Raw genomic sequence first — 27,556 nt, forward strand, 5'->3', positions numbered from 1 at the left:
TAGGGGAATAGTCAAATAAAATATAGCCTACAAAAATGTAATTTTATGCAGCCACTGAAATGATAAACATGAAAGACTGTAGCACAAGGAGAGTATTTACAATAAAAAGTTTCTTAAGAGCAGAATTTTAAGATATACATACACTATGATTACACTTGTGTAATATATATATATATATATATATATATATATATATAATACAAATTGAAAAAGCACAGAACATGGAAAAATGAGAGCAATTGTCTAGGGTTTAGAAGTATAGATGAATATTTTATTTCAAAATTTCCTTTGATATTGTCATAGTGGAATTTTTTAATGTTTTTATAAAAGATTTTAAAGAGGACGTGCAACGGGGTCAAGTGAAGTAGAGAAGTCAAAGAGGATGAAGGTAGAGAAAAGACCATTAAAGGTCTTCCTTATGAGGTAATTTGTGTTATAGGTACAGAAAAGTGTAGGAAGGAAACCAGATTTAGAGAGTTAAGGGGGTGACTCTGGTGAGGAAATGAGGTTTATGGTACTCTTTCTAGAAATGTGACAATGAAATGAATAAGATGAATAGAAGGGTAGCTAGAAGAGATAGCAGGGTCAAGGTAATAGTGGTAACGCTTTATTTTTGTTTAGTTGTTTTTTTTTTTTTTACAGATGGGATGAAATCAGTTATGGAAGAGACTGAAAATGATGAAGAGGGATAAACAAAGGAACTAGAAAGAGGGCCACCTCTTATTCTGGGACTGGAGGGAAGAAAGGGAGAAAGACAAGATGGATATAGAAGTAGAGTTAACGTGAATGAAGCAGAGAGAAGTTGAGGTATTAGATCTCAGTTTTGCAGGAGGCAAGGTAACTCTTAAGGGGTCATAGGGTAGGATGAAGTTGGGGCCTTGAGAAGGTAGAAAAGACAGGAAACAGTTGCTCTGGAATGTTCACTAGGAAGTCAGCAAGCTAAGAGGAATGGGGGCTTAGATGAAGTTCAAAGACATGAAGTTTCAGTGGGTCAAGCCAGCCTTGTGCTCTGGCTTCATCTGCTATCTTCTCCAGTCCTAGGGGACAGAAGAAGATTGGCCTAAGGTGAAAGTCAAGGCATTTAATTAAAGTGAGAATGTGAGAGAAGGCAGCCCTAAAGTAGCAGACCACAAAGTCTGGCCAGTTAGTCTCAATTAAGCATAAAAAAGCTAAGTGGACTTGAGAAAGGGAGGAGGCTGGGTCAGTTGTGATGGAGAGAGCAGCTTTACTGGGTGGGACTGATGGGTAGGAGAGATGATAGGCAAGGAGGCTGCGATCACAGGAATAAACGGGAGAGAGTGCAGATGAGGAACAGGGTATGTAACAGTCTAGGCAGCGGCCATGAGATTGGGAGACTAAGAAGAAGGTCAGTTCATTTACTCCTAACAGAAGGGGTCCTGGGTAACAGGCAGGTTCTGGATATCCAGGGAGGAAGAGGGAGCACTTAAAAGAATGCAAAGAGGCACTTAGGGCATTGAAGTCATTTTTTTCCTGCAGACCAGTCCCAACCTTCCTCTCCAGAGAGATCCCTTAGCAGCAAATAGGCAAGTAAGAGATCAGAGACAGGTCAGCAAGGGTAGCGAGGGTAGGGCAAAAAAAAGGGAAGGCTGAAGACTCAGGAGACCAATGCGCTAGAAGGTGATTTCAGAGGGGGTGCCTAGAAGTGTAAGCCCACCCTTCTCACAAATGCCAGCTCAGAAACTCTTATTTCCCAAGGCTTGGAGGTTAGCTCCCCAAGTTCCATACTCTGCCGCCCCCACCCCACCCCCCGCCATCAACTCCCATAAGCCCATAAGCACTAAGTCCACGCTGGTGGGAAGTGACTGGATGGGAGACTCTGAGGGGAGCCGTCCAGTTCCAGTTCCCTGCCCTGGCCTTGAAATCCTAAAGCTTGATCTGCAACAGCTGGTTACAGATTTATCACGTATCTAGGGCAGAAGCTAGAGAAAGGGGAGAGGCCAGTGCAGAGTCAGCTCTGGGCATCGATCCCTGTCACCACCCCAACCACTGCACAAACCTGCTCCACCCCTTCGTGCCAGAACTTACAGCCATAGACACAAGAGCTCCTCCCTCTCATTCTGAGCCATCCCCTCTTCCTTTCATTAAGTATGAGAGCTGTCAAATATGCTCTCAGCAAATATCATAAAGGAGGTCCATCCCCATTTCTGGTCCAAAGGCTATCAGCTTGGGCCCCACCCCCTGGGGCTCCTCAGGGTCCCCCCGCCCCATGGTATGACGCAGGGCTCCCTCTCTACCTCGTGGCTATACACCAGTTCAACAGTGCCATGCCTCCAGCTGCATGTGGGGACCCTGACATGCAGGCTGTCTGGGATTGTGCCCTATTTTAGCACCTTGGTAGGCAAGGCTATCCTGTCTTTGAGGGGAAACTAGGAAGTGGGTGTGGTTGCTACATATGTCACATCCTTGGCATCTGTGATATACTGTTGCCCCCACTTCCTGACTCTGACTATCACCAGCAGATAAGCCAGGCCAATCCTGAGATTACTTCAGCTTCTCCACCCCTCCAGTTGAATGCTCTGGTCTGGAGGAACACATGCTACACAAGGATGTGCAGGAAAAGGGAGGGGGAAGGAGGACTGGGGAAGATTTCCAGGAAGGCTTATAGGATCAAGAAACAGGACAAATGGCCCCAGGAAGAGGACAGAAACAAAGAGAAAGAAGTAGAGGAGGAAGAGCAGCTGCTACCCACTTTGGCTAAAAAGGAGAGGCCAGCTGAAGGGTTTATGGGCATCACACATGACTTCCCTGGCTTCCTCTAACCCTCAGGGTGAGGGCCTCTCTCCAGGGCCTGGAAAAGAGGAGGAAGCAGCCATATCATCACATGTCACTATTAGGTTCCGTCGCCTCTACCCTGCACTCACCCCCTTTTCTCTCACTTCCTGGCTTCCAGTGTTACAATGTACCTGCCCTAGGGGTAGGGCACCCTCCGTCCTAGGGGGTGGCTGTCCACCTGCAGCTGCTATCCTCAGGCAGGGACACCAGTGCCAGGGAGGAGGCAGCCATGGGGGGCCGGGGGCCGCCACGACTGCAGAGCTGCCAGAGCTGACGTCGATACTTGTTCCCAGTGAGCAGGTAGAGCACAGGATCCAGGCAGCTGTTGGCACTGGCCAGGGGCCGAGTCACTTTGTAGACCACGTTGACAATGTTCAGCACCTGGCAGTCAGCTTCCAACAGCCTTGCCATGTAATAAATGGTGCGGGTGATGTGGAAAGGCACAAAGCAGACAGCAAAGACAGTCAGCACCACAGCAATGGTGCGGAGAGAACGCAGACGAGAAGATGACTGGGCAGCCCCTGGCAAGGGCCGATACAGGCGCCGGGCCATGAGCCCATAGCAGACAAGAGTGACCAGGCAGGGCACGCCAAAGAGCAGCCCCATGATTGCTGAGCTGAAGTACACATAGTGGTCAAATTCCTCAGGCCGAGTGGTGTCATGGCACAGGATGGTGTCCCCCTTGGTGCTGGTTGTGACAAAGAACAGGTTGGGTACAAGGCAGCTGGCTACGACCAACCAAACTGCCAGGCAAAGAAGGCTTGCAAAGTGTGAACAGCCCCAGCGTAGTGCCTGCAGCGGGTGGCAGATGCCCAGGTAGCGGTGTACACTGATGCAGGTGAGGAAAAGGACGCTGCAGTAGAGGTTCCAATAGAAGAGAAAGCGGATGAACTTGCAGAGCCCAGGGCCAAAGGGCCAGTGGTTGCGGGCTGCATAATAGTAGATGAGGGTGGGCAGTGACAGCACATAGAAAGTGTCTGACAAGGCCAGGTGGAACATGTAGGTGGCCGTTGCATCCCAGGGTCGGAGGCGAAAGAGGAAGAGCCAGAGGGTAGGGGCATTGAGGCCTAGGCCCAGCACAAAGACAACTGCGTAGCTTACAGGCAGCAGGATGAACTTGAACTCCTCATCAAACTGGCAGTCCAGCTCCACCTCACTTGTGCCAGGATCTGTGGTCAGGCCTAGGGCTGTGGGCAACGAGGACTCTGCATTGGCCATGGTCCCCCTAAAGGTGGAAAGGGCAGAAGTGAGGGTGACTGGATTTCCCTGCCCTCCCCCAAGCCCCTTCCCGGGGCAAAAAAAGTAGAGAATGGGGAGGGCAGTGTTTGAAGCATTAGAGGAGCTGAGAGGAGTGCATTCAGGTGCAACCCAGGCCAGCCTGGCCCCTGCCCAAGCTCTCTTGGTCCAGCCCGGGGAGTGGTGGGCAGTAGGCAGTGCTGGGGCTCAGGAGGGCAGTCAGCGGATTTGGGTTGTTCTCATTCTGCAGCTGACTCTGTCCTTCAGAGCTTGGCTAGCTGAAGGGGGTGGAGACTTACCAGGACTGTCCAATGTGGGAAGACACCCAGACCCAAATTATCTCCTAGCTCATCACAACAGCTGTGTCCCTGTGAATAGGGCATCTCTCCACATGGTGACTTCATCTCTCCTCTCACCCTCATCCCTGTGTCTCCATACTACAGTTACCTCTGACATCTTCCCCCAGCCTGGTCTAGCCCAGGAAACCCATCGCCACCCATACCTAAGAAACTTGGCACGTCTCCTACCTGGTCCCCTTGAAGCTGAGCCCAGCTGACTGTCACCCTTCCCTTTGGCAGCCAAAGGGCATATCCAAGGGGGCGGGGTTAGGGGTGGGGCCTACCCCTCCTCCTGTCCTGGGAGATTGTCAGAGCTAGAAAGGCTCATTGAGATCTTCTAGTCCAACCCACTCACTGTACAGATTGCGAAACTGCGGCCCAGCGAGATTACTATTTAACAGCTTCTAAATGACTGTAGGAGGGAATATACAAGGAAATGTCTGAGTTTACAGATGAAGAGCCAGGCCACTGGAGATAACTAAAACTATAGGAAGTTTGTACAAATCTGTGCAAGTGTGCAGAAGCGTGGGAAATGAATACTAACATGGGCAAGTGCAAGATAACATATTGAAAAATTTTAGAAAATCTGAACTACTGATGTAAATCTTAACTCCATGTGCATATAATTATAACAAATGCTTATACAGCACTATGTGCAAGGCATAGTTCTAAGTGCTTTATACTTATTAACGGCCCCACAGGCTCTCTATGAAGAAGATATTGTCCCTACTTTGTTGATGAGAAAACTAAGGCACAGAGAGTTTAAGTAGTTTGCTAATTAGTGGTACAGTCAAGGTTTGAACACAGGCAGGTGTGCCTTTAAACCAGGCATCCATGTCCTAATTGCTATGCTTAGCTGCCTTTCTAAGCCCCTGGCCATAGTCCAGGAAGGATAAAGAAATATTTCCTGAGAGCCTACTATGTGCTTTATCAAGTTCAAGGCACTGATAGTTCACTAGTAGTGAACAAAACAGACAAAAATCCCTACTCTGCTGGAGCTTGCATACTAGTGGGAGGGAAAAGATAATAAAATTAACAAGTAAAATATACAGATTGTGATCGTTGTTATAGAGAAAAATAAAGGAGGAAGGGGGAATAGAGAAGGAAGGACAAGGGGAACAAAGAAGGGTGCTGTTTTAAATATTAGGGGGACTGTTGAATAAAGACCAGGTGGTTGTGAGGAAGAGGAAACATAGAGAGTTTGGTGGGGACCAGATCATGAAGGTCCTTGGAAGCCATTGTGAGGACTCCTTGGCTTTTACTTTCAATGAATGGGAAACCATTGGGAGTTTACAAGAAAGTGTCAGAATCTGATTTACATTTGAGAAGGATCACTGCCTAGCTTTACGTTGAGAATAGACTGCAGGGCTGGGGGTGTGGGAGGAAGACCAGTTTGGAGGCTACTGCCAATAGAGATGATGGTAGCTTAGACCAAGGTGGTGGAAGTGGTGAGAAGTTGTGAGATTCTGGCTAGATTGTGAAAGTGGAGACAAGATTTACCGATGTGGGGTATGAGAGAAAGAGAGGTGTCAACAATGACTCCAAGACTTCTGGCCTGAGCAACTGGAAAAATGGACTTACTGTTGACAGAGATGGGGAAGGCTGCGAGAGGAGCAGGTTTGGGGAAAGACTGAGAGTTCGTTTTTCAGCCTGTCAAATTTAACATGCCTATTACACACACAAGAGGAGATGGCGAGGAGGCAGTTCACTCCTCCCCAAGGATGCTAGCCAGCATGCTTCCCTTACAGATTCCACCCCTTCCTACACACTACCGCTCATCCCTCTCTATTACTCCAGGAGCCCCTGTCTGAGTACAGCAGAGAAAATGCAGAGAGCAAGCCTACATGTTCGAGAGCTGAATGCCGGGGAACACCAAATTGTCAGGAGCTCTGGGCCTGGGACTCCTGGGGCTAACTAAGGCTCCGTGATCATGAGGTCTTAGGCACAGGAGGTAAGCTCTGGGCCTGGAGGACTCGAAGCATGAGGTGAGTGGTGCTCTCGGGGAGGAGGAGCAGGCTGGAGCAGAATCCACTCTGAAGGGAGCTGGGAAGCAATGGGAACTTTGAACCTGACCTTCAGGTCCTGAAAATGTTGCCCAGTTGGATCCTGAGAGTGAGAGGAGGAGGGAGGCCTTCAAAGGAGGCTCTAGAATGGAGATCCTTGCTCTGTGGCAGGGTGAGGGGCACACAGAAGGTAGGCATGGAGGAAGCAGTCGTAGCCTGAGTCCTAGACAGCTGACTGCTGTGATATTACATAGAAGGTCCAGGTGTTTGGAGCCAGGCAGACTTGAATTCAAATCCTTATTCTCCCACGTATTAGTTGTGCGACCCTGGACACCTCTTTGTAACTTAGTTTTCTCACCAGTGAAATGGGGATAATAATACCCTCTTTAGGGTTTCCTGAATATTGAACTGGTTAGTAGGTGTGAAAACACTTTGTAAACCATACGATGTTGCTAATCTACAAGGTATTTTGTACTATCACTTTGGTTCCAGGGATGAAGCTGGCCTCTTCAGAGGAGGACAAGCATGATTTGAGGCTTAGCATACACCCATGGGGACATTCCATCCATACACTAGAGATGCCCCAGTCTGAGCCAGCTTCCTGCTCCTACTGCTTCAAACTGGCTTAGCTCTGCTAGGTTTCTGCTGGTCCCCGGACACTGCTGCTGCCACCACTGCCCCCCAGCGGCTACTTCAGGAAAAGACCTCGCCCAACATTCCTCAACCCGACTACTAACGCCCCCACGGGCCAAAAGGAATGATTTGTGCCTTATGAAACGCTGCAGACCAGGCTCACTCTCTTCTGCGAAACTCTTCCCCACTTTCATTTCTGGGACTTTGCATTACTCTGGTTCTCCTATTCCTCTGGATGTCCCCTCTGACTCTTTCCCTGGCTCCTTCCACCAAACGTGACCCTTCCCCAGGGCTTAATCCTAGAGCCTCTTTTCCTCTCTCCTTTCCTTCCCTCCCCTCTCCCCAATCTCCCCCTTTTCCCGGACTCCACCATTTCTCTTACTCTCTCTCAACATCTTTCATGATTTAACTTAGAAGTTATGAATAATTATAATGACCAATGAGACTCTAGCATACAGGTCTCTCGCTAATCAAAATTTCTCTCTCACAGTCTTATCACAATTGATTTCTACTGAGATTATGGCACATATCACAAACTGCCTAGAATTCTACTCATTTGTATTTCTGTCCATCTCCTCCTGATCTTCCCACCCCTACAGCAGACCCAGCGCTCCTTGAGGACAGGCACCTGGCTTAACCTCTTTCCCACAGTCTTCCAGGTAAAGTTATGATTACATATGTTGCAGGTACTTTTTTTTCCAAATTGTATGTCTCGTTGTCCAAAAAATTGCCTTTCAATTCAGAGTTAAGAAAACAGATACCTTGCACATAGTAGGTGTGCAATACATGCTTGTTGAGTGAATGAATGATTCAGTTATAGTTTGTTGAATTGAATAATTCCCACATCTATAATCTAAGCCCTGCATATATTGTTTGCTGTAGGACATATCCACTTGGGTATCTCGTTGACATACAGAATTTAGTATGTCAGGCAAAGTTTCTTGCCTTCTTCCCCCTGACAGAGATAAATAAGATGTATGGATACCATTGTTGCTGATACCCTTCCGTTCCCCTACTCCTCCAGTCTTTCCAGTCCTCTCCCTCTTGGCTCCTCACATCTAATATTCATAAATGTCTTGATGACAGTTTCTCTGCAATGTTTGCTATTTCCTTGGGGCCTAAAGAAGGAAAAGGAGGAAAGGCATGGTTTCTAATCTCTTTCTCTGAGTTGAGGGAGGGGCAACGAAGGAGAGGGAGGGAGAAGGAAGGGAGGAAGGAAAGGGGGAGGGAAAGAAAGAAATGAGGGAGGGAAGGTAAGTGAAATGGTGAGGAAAATGCAGGCTTTGGAGTCAGACAGACCTAGAGTTTAACTCTGGCTCCGTCATCTACCAGCTATATTACTGTGGATAAGTCTTCCCGAACCTCCATCTTCTCAAATGTAGAATGCGGATACTAGCACCTATCTTGTGGTGAGGAGAAAATGAGGCAATGCGTGTAATGCATAGTGTCTGGCAGTTATCATCCTCTTTGGCATTAGGAATTAAAATATAGGTGAATTTGGAGGGTGTTAGAGGTTAGGAAATTCACCCCAATTGCTTGAGTTTTCTTTAGGAAGTGAAAAAATGAGGTCACCTGCTAAGAATAAGGTGCAGTGTGGAGTGGAACAAGACAGTCACTCAGCCTTGATGGAAAGAAGCAGTAACGGGAAACTCTAGATAATCCAAACTTACGAGTAAAATCATGAGAAAGTGACTGGCTCCATATAACTGCACCCAAGTTAGCCTTGTCCGGGTGTCTTTTCTGTAGCGGTCCGTTTAGTCTTTCTAAATGTCTGTTCTTCGTCTCCAGCAAGGCTGTTAACAGCTTTAGCGCAGAGACCAGGACTGCTGTGTCCAGCACCTAGGACAGCGTGGGAAGCTTCTGTTTCTACCATTTGATTCATCTGTCTCCTTCCCATCCTCCCTCACCGAGCCAGCGCTGTCGTCCAGATTCCACTTAAGTCTGCTGGTATGCTTCAGTTGCAATGACAGAAAATTCCAATTCAGCTGACAGAAAAATAAGGAAACTTATTATCTTGCATCCAAGTCCAGTAATGGGCAGCTTTGGAGCTGGCTAATTCAATGATTCAACGTCATTAAAAAAATCCTGATTCTTTCCATCTTTCTGATCTGCAACCCTCAGCATCTTGTTTAGCAACTCTCATGATCACAAGCTGGCTGTTGCAGTTCAGGCACTGCATCCAAACATGGTCATATTCAACGGTAGGAGAGGAAGGCCTCTCTTCCTGTGTGTTTATTTTTATTACTCAGGAAACCTTTCCCAGAATCTTCCTAGCATACTTCCCCTCACATCTCAGTGGCCTAAATTTCATCATGCCTATAACTAAACTAGTCACTGGAAAGAGGGATGAAATGACCATGACTAGCTTAGAGGAGCAGAGAACTATGTGGAGGAGGGTGGACTACCTAAAAAAAGGGGATTTTGCCCACAAGAAGGAAGGGGGAGTTGGCTATTGAGTTGATAAACAATCCTATCTGCTATAACACCTTAATGAATAACCAACCCCTTCCTCACTCAGAGAGCTGATCATCACTTCCTAACTGGAAGTCCTGGTTGGGAATATGATTGGGGATGCAGAGTGAGGGTGGGTAGGGACCTGAAAATACCTCTCCCATCAGTCTATCATAGGGGCCAGAAGCTCCATAATTAGAGATGCATTCCTTTGCCTTCTCACTCTTGTCTCCTCATAAAATGCAAATACTCTTGCTCAAAATGAAACTATGATGACAGCTCTCTTTGGGAGACTACTAAGTGAAAGGGACACAAGAAATTTTCTGGGGCAATGGAAATGGTCTATATCTTGATCTGGGTGGCAGTTATATGTGTGTATATATAGGCGTATTAGTTTCCTGTTGCTGCTGTGAAAAATTGGTGGCTTAAAACAGTACACTTATTCTCTTACAGTTCTGAAGGTCAGAAGTTCAAAATCAGTTTCCCAGGGCCAAAATCAAGATCTCAGCAGGGCTGCGCCTGAACTGCAACAGCCACCTTGCAACCACGAGAGACTAGGGGAGAAGCTGTGTTCCTGTCTTTTCCAGCTTCTAGAGCTGCATTCCTTGACTGCGGCCCCTTCCTCCATCTTCAAAGCCAGCAGCACAGCATCTTGCTTCAGTCCTCATATTGCCCTCTATCTCTGTAGTCAAATCTCCCTCTGCTTCCCTCTTACAAAGAGACTAGTGATTACATTTAGAGCCCACTCAGATGATCCAAAATAATCTTCCCATCTCAAGATCCTTAATTCAATCACATCTGCAAAGTCCCCTTTGCCAGATAAGGCAACATTCATAGGTTCCAGGGATTAGGACCTGATATCTTTGGGGCCATTATTCAGCCTACCACAGGAGGTAAAAATTCATCAAGCTGTGCAATTAAGATTTATGCATTTTATTGTTTGTGAATTATATTTTAGTCAAGAAATGCACATACTCCTGGAAAAGAGAGAATGATTTCAGTTCAATCATAATAATGAATTAATTGACCTACTAGATCTACTTTCTTTCTGCTAGAGGACCATGGACCTGAGTTGAAAGAGGAGATAAGCCTCAAGTGTGGGTCTAAAGACAAAAATGAGCTGAGGGCTAGTCCAAAGGTACATTCATTCTGACTTTTCACATTCCCCACAGACACCAAACTTGGCAAGTATATGACTCTTTCCTGTCTGTCCAGCATTAGTTTCAATCCCACTATGGTCCCTGCAGTCTGGGCCTCTAGCTTTCCCTGAAAATCCCTAAGAAGAGAGTTACAGCAACTAAATGACAAGGCCCTGGGGTGCATACTGGCAAGGAATGGCAAAAGCTAACATAGGTAGCTGTGCAAAGGGAATACAGGACAGCCTTCCAGTACCCACAGTGTGGAGCGGGAGGCAGGGAAGGCCCAGCCCTCTTAGCCACAGCCATAGGCATCCTCTGAGAAATGGACACCTGTTGCAAAGGGTGAGGGCTGCGTCTACAGATAGATACTACAGATGAGCCAGCTCAACGGGGAGGTGAGAGGGGGAAGGGTCCTGTATCCCCAGAGCTTGGAGGTTCTGTCTCTACATTCTCCATGTCTGTGAAGCCTGGGCCTGGGGCTGGGCCCTATGGGAAGGACAGCCAAGAAAGGAAGATTACTTTTGTTGCTGCCATTGTGGGGGTCTTGGCAGCTGTAGGACAGAAATATCTCTAATTCCATGAGCGGTCATATGAGGCAAGGGAAGCTGCTTAGAGCCTATAGCACGGACTTAGTTTCAGGGATTGGAGAGAGTCAAGAGAGCTGGGGGTAGGGTTTACTCTAGGTGGGGGTGATACAGATGTCAATCGCCTAATCCCTCCACATACAATATCTTGCCAGGAGAACGTGCCCCTGGGCCAAGAATCCTTTGTTACTTTCCTCTCCAACAAGAGAAGTTCAAGGCTCACAGACATGTGCACACAGCTCAATACACTCAGCCTCCCATTCCCCACCCCACCCCCATTCAGGAGATTTACTCCTGCTGTGCACCTAAGCTGGGATAATCAGAGTTTCTAAACATCAAGCTTCAAGAGTCCCAAGTCCCAAGCGGTGGGGGGCTGGGGAAGGGGTACTCTTTCCCATACCCTTGGCTTTTGTGTGGCCTGTAATGGCTGATCAAGAGATATAGAAAGATAAGTGTGACACAAGGCTCTCCTTTCAGAATCACAAAGGCCTAAACTTTGAGCTCTCCTATTTCTAGCCCTCATCATGCTTTTCCTTTAATGTCTTTGACTCCCCTTTGATCCCAGTGCTCAGGTTCAAAGCCTCACAAGGCCAAAACCCTGTAGTTTCCCTTCTCAAGCTCCCCTGATTTTAACACCATCAGATTCAACTCCCTACCCCCACCCTGTCCCAGCAGCAAGAGCCTTCTAATCTTTTAGCTACTAATCTTTTAGCCACTAATCTGCTTTCCAAACTCTTGGCACCTGAGCTATTTATAAAACAGTGTTTTATGCCCCCCCCGCCCCCCGCTGTCAGAACCCTATTCTTCTCCCCTGACCCCCACCAATCTAAACACTCAGAGGACCTTGAGTATAAGAAGCTGGGGAGGTGAGCATAGCAACCAGAGCTGGAGACGTATGTGAGCTTCATCTCTCTCCCCAGGTAATAGTCCAAAGTCCTCTATTTCCAGCCCATACTAGGTCCCATATCCCTTTCCCTTAGCACTATCCCTTCCCCCCCTTAATATATCAAGGAGCACTTGAGGGGCACCTTTCCTGACAAGCTAGCTGGCAGGCACTCAGGCTGAGACACCCTGCAAGAGACCTCTGGAAGCTCCCCTAAGCTCACTCCTTTGGCCAAACCTAATATGCATCAAAGAGAAACACTAGAGAGACATCTTCCTCTCTCTAAGGGTCCCTACTCCAAGGCCTAGCACCTGGGGACATGGATGGGGATAAGGATGGGCAAATCTAGGGAGGTGATGAATGGGTTCAAAGAAGGCTTTCAACCTTCATAGAGATTTCTGCCACCAACAACCAAGAGCATGAAGGCACCAACCCCTTCTCTCCCACATCTTTCTTCCTTAGCTGAGGATTAAGGCCACTGTGATTTGAACTCAGGCTCAGAATCCATTGCAGGAGCAAAAGCAGACAGAATCCATTTTTCATCCATTCATTCTTGTATCTCACAAACACGTCTTGGTGCCTTCTGTGTGCCAGATCATGTCCAGCCTCATCCAGTCCAATTTTCCTCACACTTTTCTGGATGGAGACCTCTCTCCAGCCCCTTTCTAGACAAGTTCCTTCTCTCTGAAGGCTCTCAAGAGTGCCCCAGCTATTCCAGGAAGCCCAGCCCTTTCTGGAGAATAGACAGTATGGTTAGTCAACAATTTGTAAGAAATAAGGAGTGTTTTTCCCCATGTCCAGGATGGGTGAGAGTATGGCTGAATAAGTAACCTTGGCAGGAGGGAGAATAAGAGTCACTTGATGGTGGTGAGGTATCTATCTAAGGAGGAAAGGTTGCACCTCACTAGGTGTGTCTGGGTGGTATACCAGAGTCGGGTAAGGAGAATAAAGACTAAATGACTGAGCCTTCCTCCTTCTTTCCCTCTTTCCAGAAAAGGCTCAACATCAACTCCATGGCCAACACCTCCAAGTAAGTAAGAACTTCTAATTCTCTGATTCTGTGACTTGTCGCCTACCCAAACTCAAGTAATTGCCTTTAGGGTAGAGGGATTTCCAACCTCTCTGCAACTTGTGGCTTGGACTCTACCCCAATTCTCTCTACCTTTGCGCCATTTCGTGCTCCTTGGACCTCTTCTCCTAATCCCAGGAGTATTTCCTTTTCTCTTCACTTACCTTTCTTTCCTCTCCCTTCCTCTCCTGTTCCCTTATCTCCCAATCCCTCTCCCTATCCTTTTTCTGATTTTCTCCTCATAGAGTGTTTAAGAAGACCTGCTCCAATGGGAAGGTGAGAGAACTTGGCCCAGCTGGGCAAATAAGAGGGTAAAAGGGATAGGTGGGTATATCCTTCAAGGTCTCAGGGGTTTGGGTTGGGGGATTCAAAGGGATCCATTCAAAGATGATTATGAAAATAACATGGGAGGTTGTTCCACAACAGCTTTCCATCTACCTGGGGAAACGGGACTTCGTGGATCATGTGGACACAGTGGAACCCATTGGTCAGTGAGTCCAAAAAACGAAAGAGCCTGAGGGGAAGGGAATGGGAGAGAAGGAGTGAAAGAAAGCCAAGAAAGGACCATGCAGAAGAGGAAGCCAATTTAAGGGGAAAATGGGAGGAACCATTTCGGGGATCAACTTCTGTCTCATGGTCTGAGAACTTTTCCTGACCAGGGTGCCTGCCATCTCTCCCTCTCTCCACAGATGGTGTAGTCCTGGTTGACCCTGATTACTTAAAAGGCCGAAAGAGTAAGTAAAAGTCCCTGTTGGTCTTGGTATGTGCCAAGGACCCCAAACTGAAACATCACAGATGCCAGACAAGTAACCTGAATGAGTGGACTGGACGAGTGGACCAGAGGGGTATAAGAAAACCAAAAAGTGGTGGGAACTGTGAATGCCTATCTGGTGGGGGCTAAGAACTGTGAGTTCCAGCCCAGTGTGGCCACATTTTCTGATCCTTAAAGAGGAACTGGAAATGAAGGTCAGAAGGAGATCTTTAGAAGCCCAAAGTCTGAAAAGATTATGATGCCCCTTCTCCAAATAATATTCAAAATAGGTATATTTCTAACGCACAAATAAAATTTTATTTTTCAAAATTACACAAAATTTACATGTGCTGAAATTAAAATAGTTTATTTCTAAAATTTTTGCTTTGCTGTTATCTGGACATGGGCTTAGACTACCTATGGAAAGATCCACTCCACCAGAAATCCATATTTTTATGCAAATTTCCTGATTTTCAAATGTTGGCAACTAATTAGAAGATTTTTAAATGCTTGGATAGATCAAAAAACTTTATTTTTCCATAGGCTAAATGTGACCCTCAGGCAGCCATTTTCCAACCTCTGGTATATGTCTTTCCAACTCTCCTTTTGTGTAGGGAAACCCCTTATCTTTTCTGTAAAACAGAAAAAAATAAAAACCCACACAGAAAAAACAATAACTACAGCAAGTAACAGCAAGAGACTTTACTCTGGCCACAGTTCTTTAGATCAAGATTACACTGAAACATTTTTCACTGCTTTTTTTCCTTTTAATTTTTACTCTGTGATCCAATTAGATTGAAAATTGGTTTTGAACTGAAAAAGGCTCAAAACAAACTGATAAATACTAGTCCAGATGTAACCTTTCGATATTGTGGAATAAAATCGCCTTAATCTCTCAGAATACACAGTGTGGCTAAGGAGTCCAGCCAGTTTTCAATATCAGAGGAAATTTGGGGTATAGCCAGTAAATTTTTTTTGTATTCTTTTTAGGAAGACTAGCCCTGAGCTAACATCTGCCAATCCTCCTCTTTTTTTTTTTTCTTTTTGCTGAGGAGGACTGGCCCTGAGCTAACATCTGTGCCCGTCTTCCTCTATTTTATATGTGGGACGCCTACCACAGCATGGCTTGCCAAGCAGTGCCATGTCTGCACCCAGGACTTGAACTGGCGAACCCGGGGCTGCCAAAGTGGAATGTGCGCACTTAACCGCTGAGCCACTGGGCCGGCCCCAAGACAGTAAATTACACAACTTATTTAAGACTCTCAATTACTCTGTATTGCTAAAACCTAAATAATTTTTTCACATCCCTACAAAATCTTCAGAATAACCTACAGAAAGAAATCTTTAGTTTAAAAAATGCATGTTGATCCAGGAATAAGATACGTTTTTTCCTTTTATCCCACTCTGATGTCCTTTAGTAGAGTTTTGTATTACCATTCGAGTTGCAAATATTTCTTAAATTTATTCCTTAGCTCTTTTATATGTTTTGTTACTTTTATAAAGAAACTTATTTTTCTATCGAAGTGGATTTACTCATGTAAAATACACTTACGCTATACCATTGAGTGATAACGGCCGGTTGTAGGGCAGTATATGTGGTTGCGTGAATGAAGTGTTGTATAACAAAAATCTATCTGAAATCTCTTGGTATTATTTCTTACAACTGCATGTGAATCTATGATGATCTCAAAATAAAAAGTTTAGGGCTGGCCCGATGGCATAGTGGTTAAGTTCACATGCTCTGCTTCGGCGGCCCAGGGTTTGCAGGCTCAGATCCTGGGTGCAGACCTAGCACCGCTCATTGAGCCATGCTGTGGCAGTGTCCCACATAAAATAGAGGAAGACTGGCACAAGTGTTAGCTCAGTGACAGTCTTCCTCAAGTAAAAAGAGGAAGATTGGCAACAGATGTTAGCGCAGGGCCAATCTTCCTCACACACAGAAAAATAAAAATAAACAAAATAAAAAGTTTAATTTCAAAAAGGCAATGAGAGAGAAGTCATAAAAGGCCTAAGGTGGCCTTAGGTTTATAGAAACAAACAAAGCTGGGAAGCAAACACAATAGATATTAATAGCAGTTATCTCTGGAATATGATGTATAATGGTGGAGCATTGATTTATCTTTTGGTTTATATTTTCTGATTTTCAAACAATTAATAAGTATTATTTGCATAATAAACACAAATATAAATTAATACTTTAGAATAGATATTGAATTAAAAAAATTAAAACAAGCTATTTCCTAGCACAAAAAAGGATGATTCTAAACTGCCAGAGAGCCAATAAGATCTTGGGGGAGGTGGTGATACCCTCCCCACATGCCAACTGCAAGATGTGCCAAGAACAACTCATCCGATTAACACCCTCACCTCAGAGGTTACTCCATACTCTTCTGCCTCACCCCTCCTGATCTTTTCCTGTCTTAGTCCTCATTTCTTTCATTTCCTCCCTCCCCCTGCTTCCTTCCAGCCACCTCTTTTCCTCTCCTTCTCATCTTTTCTGTCTTTTCCTTTCCTTTGTCCTTTTCCTTTTCATTTTCTTTCTCTCTCCCTTCTCCCACTTTAATTGGTCGTAATTGAGAACCAAGGTGAATTTATTTGTTTTATCTTTTGAAAATTGTTAAGTTTGTCTTCACTATAGAAAAATTAGAAAGTACAGATGAAGGAGAGACTGCAATCCTATCACTCAGAGATACTCACTAATAATATTTTAGTTCATATTTATTCATATTTTCTGTGCAAAAATTCTATATTTTTATTAAAAATGCTATACTATACATAATTTTTTCTAATCTTCTTTTTCATTTATGTCAACATATAAAAATCTATGAATTTTTAAGTTGCCTAGTACTATATTGTATGGGTGTGCTATAACGTCTTTAGCCAATCTTCAATTGTTGGACATTTTGTGCTCTTATAAAGAACTCTGTAAAGCACACACTTGTATATATATCTTTTCACACCTGTCCAATTATTTCTTTAGACTAAATGCCTAGAAAAGGAATGAATGGCCAAAGGGCATTCCCACATTTTTAAAGCTTTCCATTGCCAAATTGCCCTCCAAAATGTACCAATTAACTCTCTCTCCTGCGATGTATGAGGCTGCCCATTGCCCCAGTCCTTATAAACACTACCATTATCACACTTTCAGTCTTTGTTGTATCTTTTGAATATAGATTAATTTTTATTGTTCTTAATTTTAAAAGCAGACAATATGGTTGTTCAATATTTTGATCTCTTAAAAATACTAAAATAAGTTGCTTTCTACTAGTGGGTGCCTGTTGGTAGTCTTCTTTTCTTTACAGAAAACTTTTCTTTTCTTTTCTTTAAAGAAGATCTTTTAAAAGGGCTCCTGATAGAAATAAGATGCTCCATCCCTGTTCGACATCTTTCCTTCCCTTGATCTGTCACTCTGTCCTTGGACAGGTATCCCTCTGTGCCCCATGCCACACTCCATGAGGGCATTAAAGAGGCTTTCCATCTGCCCCTAATCTTAGGTACCAGCTGCAAAGTATGCATTCAATTATAACTGTTTCATTTCTGCCAATATTCCCACAATTATCATCATCATCATCTACATTTATAATTATTTTACAATTTCCAAAAGGATTTCTTATACATCAACTCCTCACAACCGTCCCATGAGTTAAGTTGGGCCTGCATGAGTCTGGGCCTTGGAGTGAGACAGGCCTGGGTTGAAATCCTGGGCCGTCACTTAACTGCTCTGAGCTCATTTTCTCTACCTGTAAAGTGGACATAATAATACTTCAGAGGATTGGTGGCAGGTCTAAATAACATATGTAGAGCTCTTAGTGCAGTCCTATTATTGACAGGTGAAATAACTGAGGCTCAGAGAACTGAAGGGATTTGTACAAGTCATAGTCAAGCCCAGGGATTCTGACCCTAGAGAATTACGTAATGAATACCCTCTACCCACCACCTAGCTTTAAAAAGAATTACAGCAACAAACTGAAGACTCCATGCATCCTTCCCTAATCCCCTTCCTCTTCCTCCCTCCCACCTCCTTCTCTCCTTGCCTCCACCCAGGTAACCACTATCCTGAATTTGGTGTTTATTATTCTCACGATGTTTCTATACTTCTACTCCATATCGATATGTCTGTGAGCAACTCTGGTATTGTTCTATATGCTTTTAAACTTTATATACACAGTATCAGATTGTGCATATCATCCTGCAGCTAGCTTTTTTTACTCAATAGTTTTTGAGACTTAACCATGTTGATACATGGAATTCTAGTTTATTTATTTTAAACTCAGTTTAGTATTCCACTATATGAATATACCACAACTGTATTACCTATTTTCCCATTGATAGATATTTAAATTACTTCCAATTTTATGCCATGACAAACATTCATGCAATGGACATTCTCATATCTAACTCCTTGTAAACATGAGCAAGAATTCCTCTAAATTCTCCTTAGGTCATAAGATATGAGCAGATTCAGTTTTACTAGATACTGCCAGTTTTTCAAAGTGGTTGTAGTAATACATGCTCCCAATAGCAATGCGTAATCAACTCCTATTGCTACAGATCTTCACCGACACAGTATGGTCAGACTTTAAAATTTTTGACAATCTGATGGGTGTGAAATGTTATCTCATTGTGGTTTTAATTTGCATTTATCTGATTACTTAGGAGACTGGACATGTTTTCATATCTTATTGGCCATTCCATTTTGCACTTCTGCGAAGAGCCTATCTTTGCACACTTTTATATTGAGATATTTTTATTTTTATTATTGACTTGTGGGAGTTGTTTATAATTACAAATGCTAACCTTTTGTCTGTTGTATGTGTTGCAAATATTTTCTCCCAGGTGTGTACTTGTTTCATTGTTTGTAAAGACTCTTAATGTAAAGAAGTTCTAAATTTTGCTGTAGTCAAATGTATTAATTCTTTTCTTTATGGCCGTACTGTTTCTATCATATTACATTGTCTCTCAGTGTCTTCCTATGAGCCATTTAAGACCTCCTTTTCCCTTCAGGCCTGACTCCTTTGTCTCCCCTCTGTCTCCTTTGCCTGCAGTGTTCGTTATGTTGACTTGTGCCTTTCGCTATGGCCATGATGACTTGGATGTGATTGGTTTGACATTCCGCAAGGATCTGTATGTACAGGTCCAGCAAGTGGTCCCCCCTGAGCCCTCCAGCCCCCAGGGGCCTCTCACAGTCCTACAGGAGCGACTGCTGCACAAGCTGGGGGAAAATGCTTACCCCTTTACTCTGCAGGTACTGACCCCAAGTCCTGGGCAAGGTTTCCAGGGAAAATTAAGAGAGGAAGCTAAAGCAGGAGAATAGGGGAAAACTGTCCCTATTTCTTCTGTTGGCTGACCTCTTTCTCATCTCTAGATGGCTGTCAACCTGCCTTGTTCGGTGACACTGCAGCCAGATCCTGAAGATACAGGAAAGGTGAGGTCTGGGTTCTGAGAAAGTTGGACAGATGGTTAGTGCTGGGAGGAGGGACAGAGGGACAAGTGGACAAGACTGAAGAAATAGACAGCTAAGGGATGAGGTCAGGTATTTCCTTACATGCCCATGAGGAAGGGAGGGGTAGTGTTGGAAATGAGTTCTCTTTGTCTCTGCCCCTTTGCAGGCCTGTGGGATTGACTTTGAAGTGAAAAGTTTCTGTGCTGAAAACCTGGAGGAGAAAATCTCCAAGAGGTATTCTCCTTGGTCCTTTCCAAAATCCCTGCCTCCAGCCTGGACCAGGAAACAGCTCTTGTTCTCAGGACAGAAGTGGCGCTACTTCTAACCTCCATAGCACCATCATTACCAACTCAGATGCCCAGTTCTGATTCCCCTCTGAATTTTCTTCTTTGCTCTAGGGCAAGGGTCAGTAGACTTTTCTGTAAAGGGCCAAAAAAGTAAATATTTAGGCTTTGTGAGCCATATAGTTTCTGTTGCAAATACTCAACTTTGCCATTGTAGTGCGAAAGCAGCCACAGATACAACGTAAACGAATGAGCAGGGCTGTGTTCCAATACAACTTTATTTACAGACACTGAAATTTGAATTTTATATAATTTCCAACTGTCATGAAATATTAATTTTCTTTGATTTTTTTCAACCATTTAAAAATGGAATAACTGTTCTTAGCTTGTGGGCCATACAAGAACAGGCAGCAGGCCAGATTTGGCCAGTGAGCCATAGTTTGCTGACCCGTAGGTCAATGTAGGTCTAGATACCTACATTGAGGGTCTAGAGGAGTTCTATGAGGGAGGCCTTCCTCCCCCTTTACTCCCCAAGCAAAGACTGGGCTATGGTGTTGGCATGGGAAAGGTCTGCGGGTCCCAAAGGAGACTTTCTAGCTAACCCCTTGGCCTCTACTCAGAGACTCCGTGAGGCTGGTGATTCGGAAAATACAGTTTGCACCCCTGGAGCCAGGCCCTGGCCCCTCAGCCCAGACCGTCCGCCGCTTCCTTCTGTCAGCTCAGCCCCTACAACTCCAGGCCTGGATGGACAGGGAGGTTTGTGACCCCCACTTCCTGTCTCCTACCCCGCAACCCCTCTGAAACCCTTTCTTCACTGATTTCCTACTTGGGTAGACAGGGTGTAAGCCAGGGTGGCGATAGCACTAACGGAATAGCAATTCTAGGTCTTGACCCAGGCATTCTCATTCCAACCTTGTGATGGGCCTCTCCTCCTACTTCAGGTTCACTACCATGGCAAACCCATCTCTGTCAATGTTTCTATCAACAACTGCACCAACAAGGTCATCAAAAAAATCAAGATATCAGGTGAACCTCTTTTCCTATTTCCTGCACCTGGTCCCAAATCCACAGGTCTTTTTCCAAAACTCTGCCCCACTCACCCAGTCTGCATTCGTCTAGGCTTTCCCTCCAATGCAGGCTTATCAATATAAGTATCTTTGCCCATGAGCACATTTTAGTGCATCATGCATAGTGTGCCCATGTATAAGGTCACTCCTGAGGGCAGTGAGTCGGGGTCTTGAGGATTACTGACTGATTATCGTCATGTGCTTTTCCTGGCTGTTCAGTTGACCAGACCACAGATGTTGTCCTGTATTCACTAGACAAGTACACCAAGACTGTGTTCACTCAGGAGTTCACGTGAGCTGGCGCTGCGGCCGGGGTCAGAGAACCAAAGGGTGGGGTGATGGGAAGAGGGCTGGAGGCAGAGGAGGAATTGGGGTAAGAAGGAAGTGGGTAAGAGCCCAGGACTGAGGAAGGTCAAGGTGAGGGCTGACATGGAGAAAGGGAGGGATTCCCAGGAGAACTATAGGGAGAATACCTACAAGAGGATCATCAAAATGCTGAGAGAGGGAAGGGGCATAAGGATTTCCCACCAGAGGGAATTCTTCCATTCTCCACAGTTAGACAAGCCAGCTCTCTGGGATACTCCAGTAGATTCATGAACTTATGCAAGATATTCTTGAGAATGAAGGTACCCTTAGTTGGCAAGCCTAGCCTAAGTTCTTCTCCTTTCAAAGGGAAACTATAGCTGCCAACTCCAGCTTCTCCAAGAGCTTTGCGGTCACCCCACTCCTGGATGCCAAGTGCCAGAAACAGGGCCTGGCACTGGATGGCAAACTCAAGCATGGTGATACCAATCTGGCCTCCAGCACGATGTAAGCTCAAATGTAACTCCCAACCTCCATTTTCTATCCCTAACACATTCTGCATGCTATATGTATAGTTCTAAGGCTTCACCTTCAATGAAGCCTACTTATTTTTTAAAATGTCCCTAGGCTAGTGTTCAGAGATCCCTCTGGGCCTGAGGGCCAACGGAAAGCTAAGTAATACCCATGGGACCAATGGCAGGCTTAGGTCAAAGGCAACAAGAAAGGAAAAAGTGGAGAGGACAAATTCCTTACGTTGTATAATACTTCACAGTTCACAAAGGTCTTACACATGTACTATGTTATCTTCATAAGAATCCTATTAAAGTAGGGTGGATAGGCGTTCTTATTCCATTTTACACTTAAGGACCCTGAGGCTCAGAGAGATGAAGGAACTTGTCTAAGCTTGCATAGCTAACAAGTGGCAGAGGGAGAACGGATTCTATCACATGGCATCTGGCTCTAACTCTGTAATCTCTACAGTAGCTACTCTCTAGGGAAGATAGATAGAAATGGAGTAGAGGACTAGGAGATGAGAAATGGAGGAAAAGGAGGACAAAAAAGGAGAATGATAGGAATTGATAGAATTCTATCAAGTCATTCATTTGGTCCTATGCCTTCAGAGGTCCTAGTGTTAGATGTCTCCCACCAAAAACCATCTGACAAGTGTTAATTCCCCTACCTCTCCTCATGCCTTATCAGTCATGTAGCTATAGACTGTTATCGCTAGAAAGACTCTTAGAAATCATTCAAACAGCATTATTTTATAGATAGAAGATCAGCATCCCAGAGCAATGAAGAGACTTTCCCAAGATCATACAGATTTCTGTGTCTTGCTTTTCAATCAGCGAGTTTTTTTATTGAGCATGTTACATGCTCATTCCCATGCTAAGCAACGTGGGAAGATACAAAGAAGTTTATGACAGTCTCTGCCTTCAGTCAATTTATGGCCTAGATGAGGAACAAAGAGGAGTGAAAATACAATCTAACAGTTAAATGTTAGTACATGTGGTTCAGATTATAAAGCCAATAGAAGTTAAAAGAAGCCAGCACAGCTGGAGAGAGTTTCCTGGCAGAGATAGAATGAGCTGAATCTTGAAGAATGGGTAGGATCTGGATATCAACAGAGGAAGAAAAGAGCATTCTAGATTGGCAGCACAGCATGGGCAAAGGCTAGAAGGTGGGAATCTGCATGGCATGTTCTGAGGCATGGAGAGAGGCTCTGCTGAGGTTGTATCCCAGGTGTTAGGGACTTAGGGCAGAAAAAGTTAGGGAGGCCAGGTGGGGCCAGATTATGAAGAGTCATGAAAGCCAATCAGACTAGTTACATTCAGAGAGGTAGGCTCTTGAGCAGAGAGTGACAAGGTAAAAGTGGTTTTAGGAAGAGAAATGTGGTCCCAATGAGTAGGAGAGATTAGAGCCTGGGAGACCTGTTACAAGACAAAAAATGCACAGGAAGGGACTGGGGGACTGAAAGAATTACTCTCCCCCCCCAACACACAACAATGAATACTACCACCTTCAGTCTTCGACCTGGAATGGACAAGGAGCTGCTGGGGATCCTAGTATCCTACAAAGTCAGAGTCAACCTGATGGTGTCCTGTGGAGGGTGAGTGAGGGTTCAGGATCTGTCTGGGCAGGGGCTGGATCTGTCTCGCTTCTGTTTTCCTCCCAGTTGTACTGACCCAGTCAAGCTGTTCCCCACCCTTTCTCCCAGACCAGGTTCCCAAACCTGTGAGCTCAGTGAGCAAGCCATCGTCCCCTCCAGAAACCCATTCTGTGCCTGAGTTGGCCTTACAATCCCTCAACCTCCAGTAAAATTAGGTTGCCACTTTCCATTGCCAGCTGCTAATTTTAGGGTGTCATTCTACCCTCAGCATCCTAGGTGACCTGACGGCCAGGTAAGAGACTGTGGGGAGGGGAGACTGGGGCAGGAAGGGGAGGATGAGGAGATAAGGAGACCAAAAACCAAAAGAGTGAGGAGGGAGAGTCTGAGGGCATCCCAGGACTGGAAAACTGAGGGAGAGAGGTTCAGGGAGTGGACTCAGATGGAGACCCGTAACTCCACCTTGGGATCCTCGCAGCGATGTTGGTGTGGAGCTGCCCCTAATCCTGATGCATCCAAAGCCATCACAAGGTGAGTGACCAGGTGGGGCTCACAGGAACGGTAGTTTTGAGGGTTGGGGACCAAGCAGTTCTGATCTCATGAAGTGGGGACTGGCAGTTTGAGTAGAGATTGACTAGCAATAGGCAGTTGGGTGTCTAGGTTTTCAGGGGAAGTTGTGTGTGTGTGTATTGTGTGTGTGGGAGGGAGAAGGTTAATAAGGGAGGGGGGACAGTAACAAGACATTTCTTCAGGGAACTGAAGAGCCCCGTATCAGCTTCAGCTCCATTTTTCCCTCCCTCTCCATGCTTGCTACAGAGGCTGCTAGGTAAGGAAATGTAGGCCTGGAAGCCACATCCCCCTTCCCCCATGGCCACCCTCCATTTCATGACGAGGGAAATGTTAAAAAGCTTCCCTGGGGGTCGGCCGGTGGCGCAGCAGTTAAGTGCGCACATTCCACTTTGGCGGCCCGGGGTTCGCAGGTTCGGATCCCAGGTGTGGACATGGCACCACTTGGCAAGCCATGCTGTGGTAGGCGTCCCACATATAAAGTAGAGAAAGATGGGTAGGGATGTTAGCTCAGGGCCAGTCTTCCTCAGCAAAAAGAGGAAGACTGGCAGCAGTTAGCTCAGGGCTAATCTTCCTCAAAAAAAAAAAAAAGCTTCCCTGGAGTATTGCTCTCAACACATGTGCAGTGGAAACATATGGTTTAGCCTGATGTCATAGTTCAGTGTTTTTCACATGCCCTCCTTTCCCTTTCTGCATCACCTGCCCTCTCCACCCCCTGCTCTTCTGGGAAGCATGCTTCCCCCTCATCTTTCATTCCACCCCCCTGCCCCTTACTTCTTCCCTCTTTCACTCTTTAATCCCAAGCCTCTTTCCCACCTTCCATTCTTATTTCCCCTCCAGCAATCATGGGGGACTTTTGTGTTGGGAGATTGGGGAAGGACCAAAGGGAAACAAGCCAGTGTCCTTGATGGGGGTGGGCTGGGGGTGGGAGACTACTGAGAGGGGGCTGAGGACCTCAGCTGGGAAGCAGGGAAGGGATCACCTCTCTGGGATCAGGAAAAGGAGTGAACATGGAGGACACTCAGAAAGTTGTTCTAACCCTCCATTCCCCTCTGCTGCTTCGCAAGCTCTGAGGACATAGTCATCGAGGAGTTTACTCGTCAGGAGCCCGGCGAGGAGGAGAGCCAGGAGGCTTTGGCGGCAGAGGGAGATGAGGGGAGCTGAGCACCTTGCTCTGGTGCCTCTGTGTGGGAGCCGCTCTGTAATGCTCTAATAAATTGGCTTGTCCAGACATGCCTGGTGATCTCTTTGCTATTTCTGCCTCCTGGAGGGTAATGGAACTAACAAGAACAAGCGCCCTCTCTCCCTGTCAGTGATTAGATTACTCTGTAGCAGGTGCTTTTCCCTAAGTGACCCCCCAAATTCCCTCTGGCATGGCCACTCGCCCTCTGTGGGTCCTTCAACTTTCCCTTTGCGCCCTGGCCATCCCCGCCACCACCCCACCACTCCATCAGTGATCACCCACTGCCCCAGCTGCTGGGAGCTGCAAGGCCTGCAGGCAGGGCCTGAGGGGGCATGGCCGTGTGCCCAGGCCTTGGGGCTACATCGAAGGTGGCCAGCTTTGGTTGAGCGGAGACCACCGTGTGACCTCAGGCAGCGAGTGCCGCTCGCCTGCTGGTGTTGTATGCCTTCGCACATGCGGCCCACAGCAAAGCTTCAGCCTGGAAACCACCCGGAAACCAGACCCGAGGATCAGTCTGTACACAAATACAAAGTTGTGTTCCTGGGGGAGCAGAGTGGTGGGTGTCTGGGTTGGGCCTTGGGGATAGGGACGTGTGACGGTATGGAATGGAGTAGGGGGTTCTCTGGGGAATCAATTTCCTCCTCGCCCAGGGTGACGGCTAACCTACTTATATGCCTCAAAGTGGGGAAGACAAAGATCATCATCCACTTCATGTACAACAGCTTCGACTGCACCTGCCAGGTGAGCCCACCACCAAGGAAGGCATCACACAGTACATTTTTGCCCCCTTCCTTGGCCGACTCACCCAGGGACTCTTCTTGAAGTTATCTAGTGTAAGCATTGAGAAGTTGAGCCAGGACAATCTTCTCAAGAGCCATTCTCCACTTCCACTTCTAAGATTGCCTGGTATTGGGTGTAGAGGAGTGGTACAGAGTGAGTGTGTGACTCTCATTTGCAGGCAACCACTGGAATTGACTTCCTAAGATCATGTACAGGACCAAATAGTGAGTGTTCACTCTCATATCAATAACCCTACACCTCAACCCTTTAGGCCTATTCATCAGAGTAGGGTAGCACCACCCCAGATTATCTGTGGATAAAGAAGGGAAAGAAAAATGTGAAGCCTCCCCAAATTACCAAACCCTGTGCTGTTTCTTTTGCTCTGCCCTCATCTAATCTCCAACTGGAACGCAAAGTCCAAGCGGCCTTGAATCCTTAAATCTGCTGCTCTTCCTTAATCAAAACCATGTATTGAGACTAGACCTGTCCTAGGATGGCAGGCCACTTGGTTTGTGGCCATAGCAGTCACTTTTTAGGGATCCAGTTTCCTTGACTCTTTTTATTTTGCCTTTATTAAGTTCTGGCCTTTAAAAGGCTAGTTTCTTTCTCCACCTTCTTTCTAAACACTTGTTTTATGCAAGTTTAGCTGCAGCTATGGGACACAGTTGGTCAGGAGCGTTTTTGCAGCCCGATTCCTAGCTACGTTCACGATTCAACTATTGCAGTGGTTATCTATGACATCACAAGTGGGTGTTAGGCCATGTTTTATGTGAAAAAGGGATTGAGGGACACAATAGGGAGGCTGGTAAGACTAGCAGAGAGGAAGGACAGATACATTACTTTCTCCAAATCTCCACTAAATCTTTCAAATTTCTGCAACACTTTCAATCACAGACATCAATTCTTTCAAGGACACAGCTTAGTGGGTAGATTATTTATGGGCAGAAAGTGGTGATGATGTCATCACCATGTTGGTGAGTAACAAGACTGATCTGAACAACAAAAGGTAAGGTATTACTACAACTTCTGGCATGCCTAGAGCTCAATCTCTATGGGGAGGGTCTACTGCGCTCTATTTACTTGGGAGGATTACCAGTGTCAGGGATCAGAAAGGTCATGGGTTCAAGGCTTCTAGGGTTCCTGGTCCAAGGGAAGCATCATCATACCTCAGAGGGCTCTATCCCTATCTACTAATTCTGGGTCAGAAAGGTTCTTACCACTTTCTGGTTGGTCCCTTACATCATTTCTCATTTGTCCAGATGAGTCTCTGCAGAAGAGGGGGAAGAAAAACCCAGACACCTCAATGCAATGTTTACTGAGACCAGTGCCAAAACCAGTTACAAGGTGAAAAGTGTAATACCCATTTCTCTTTATGATACTTCCATTGCACTCTTGTCTCTAGCTAACCACCACTGCTTACTCTTTTGGATAACCTTGGCTTGTCCTATCGTGAGGTGGGGGTAAGGTTCACCTCCCTGTTGTATAGTGCAAAGGTCCAGAATCATGTCTCTGAACTTGACCTTTTATTCTTTTGTGCATCACAATTCACACACACACTCAGCTATTCTGGCACGCGGCTTCCGCCCTTCCTTCCAGATGTAATTCATCTCCACTGAAGGAAGAGGAGTGTGGAGCATATCCTTTCTCCTAGCTTTGCTGGGGTAGGGAGTGTACAAAGACGGCAAACTTCCTTTGCTGAGTTAATGGTCAGGCCAATTATTCTGCCTGACTGATAATTAAGGGAAAATGGGACTAACTTCAGCCCAAAGTAGCTCCCTGGTTTGCCTTTAGGTGAAAGGGATCCTAAGATCAGAATTCCTCTTCTGTGTCTCCTAGAAGCTGCCCTGGGAGTTGAGATTTGACACCAGCCACCTTAATTACCTTCCTTAACACACACTTCAGTGTTTGAAATCCAACTGGAGCCCTCCAGAGAGTCAGGCATCAA

The 27,556-nt window shown here is 45.8% G+C and overlaps 2 protein-coding genes across 8 annotated transcripts in view; one reads left to right on the plus strand and one right to left on the minus strand.

The window, feature by feature from the left end:
- Nucleotides 1-26,832, plus strand: part of ARR3 (arrestin 3) — a 34,841-nt gene extending 8,009 nt beyond the window's left edge. The window contains exons 2-20 of one of the 5 annotated variants that reach the window (XM_070503170.1): nt 6,165-6,318; nt 7,603-7,662; nt 8,792-8,950; nt 9,908-12,097; nt 13,053-13,090; nt 13,375-13,453; nt 13,556-13,616; nt 13,819-13,863; nt 18,926-19,125; nt 19,246-19,305; nt 19,490-19,557; nt 20,228-20,363; nt 20,549-20,633; nt 20,894-20,966; nt 21,347-21,484; nt 23,001-23,084; nt 23,353-23,376; nt 23,560-23,612; nt 24,716-26,832. In XM_070503170.1, the coding sequence (XP_070359271.1) occupies nt 13,863; nt 18,926-19,125; nt 19,246-19,305; nt 19,490-19,557; nt 20,228-20,363; nt 20,549-20,633; nt 20,894-20,966; nt 21,347-21,484; nt 23,001-23,084; nt 23,353-23,376; nt 23,560-23,612; nt 24,716-24,729 (936 nt within the window). In that variant the 5' untranslated portion in view covers nt 6,165-6,318; nt 7,603-7,662; nt 8,792-8,950; ... (3 more) ...; nt 13,556-13,616; nt 13,819-13,862 and the 3' untranslated portion in view covers nt 24,730-26,832. The other 4 variants (XM_070503169.1, XM_044764290.2, XM_070503171.1 and 1 more) reach the window with 4 other exon arrangements.
- Nucleotides 181-26,911, minus strand: P2RY4 (pyrimidinergic receptor P2Y4). 3 transcript variants are annotated; one of them, XM_044764295.2, is made up of 3 exons: nt 26,829-26,911; nt 25,637-25,734; nt 181-4,018 (listed from the first exon to the last, which is right to left on the minus strand). In XM_044764295.2, the coding sequence occupies exon 3, from the start codon at nt 4,009-4,011 to the stop codon at nt 2,953-2,955; it is 1,059 nt and encodes a 352-aa protein (XP_044620230.1). In that variant the 5' UTR covers nt 4,012-4,018; nt 25,637-25,734; nt 26,829-26,911; the 3' UTR covers nt 181-2,952. The 3 variants fall into 3 exon arrangements, with proteins under 3 accessions (XP_044620230.1, XP_070359273.1, XP_044620231.1); XM_070503172.1 differs by lacking the exon at nt 25,637-25,734 and having other exon boundaries at nt 26,829-26,881; XM_044764296.2 differs by lacking the exons at nt 25,637-25,734; nt 26,829-26,911 and adding an exon at nt 4,557-6,153.
- Nucleotides 26,912-27,556: the final 645 nt, after the last annotated feature.

This window comes from Equus asinus, chromosome X, assembly GCF_041296235.1.
Source record: "Equus asinus isolate D_3611 breed Donkey chromosome X, EquAss-T2T_v2, whole genome shotgun sequence".
In the NCBI taxonomy this organism is placed as follows: domain Eukaryota; kingdom Metazoa; phylum Chordata; class Mammalia; order Perissodactyla; family Equidae; genus Equus; species Equus asinus.

Coding starts and splice junctions, on each gene's coding strand:
- P2RY4 (XM_044764295.2), bottom strand. CDS start 4,011: ATGGCCAATGCAGAGTCCTCGTTGCCCACAGCCCTAGGCCTGACCACA.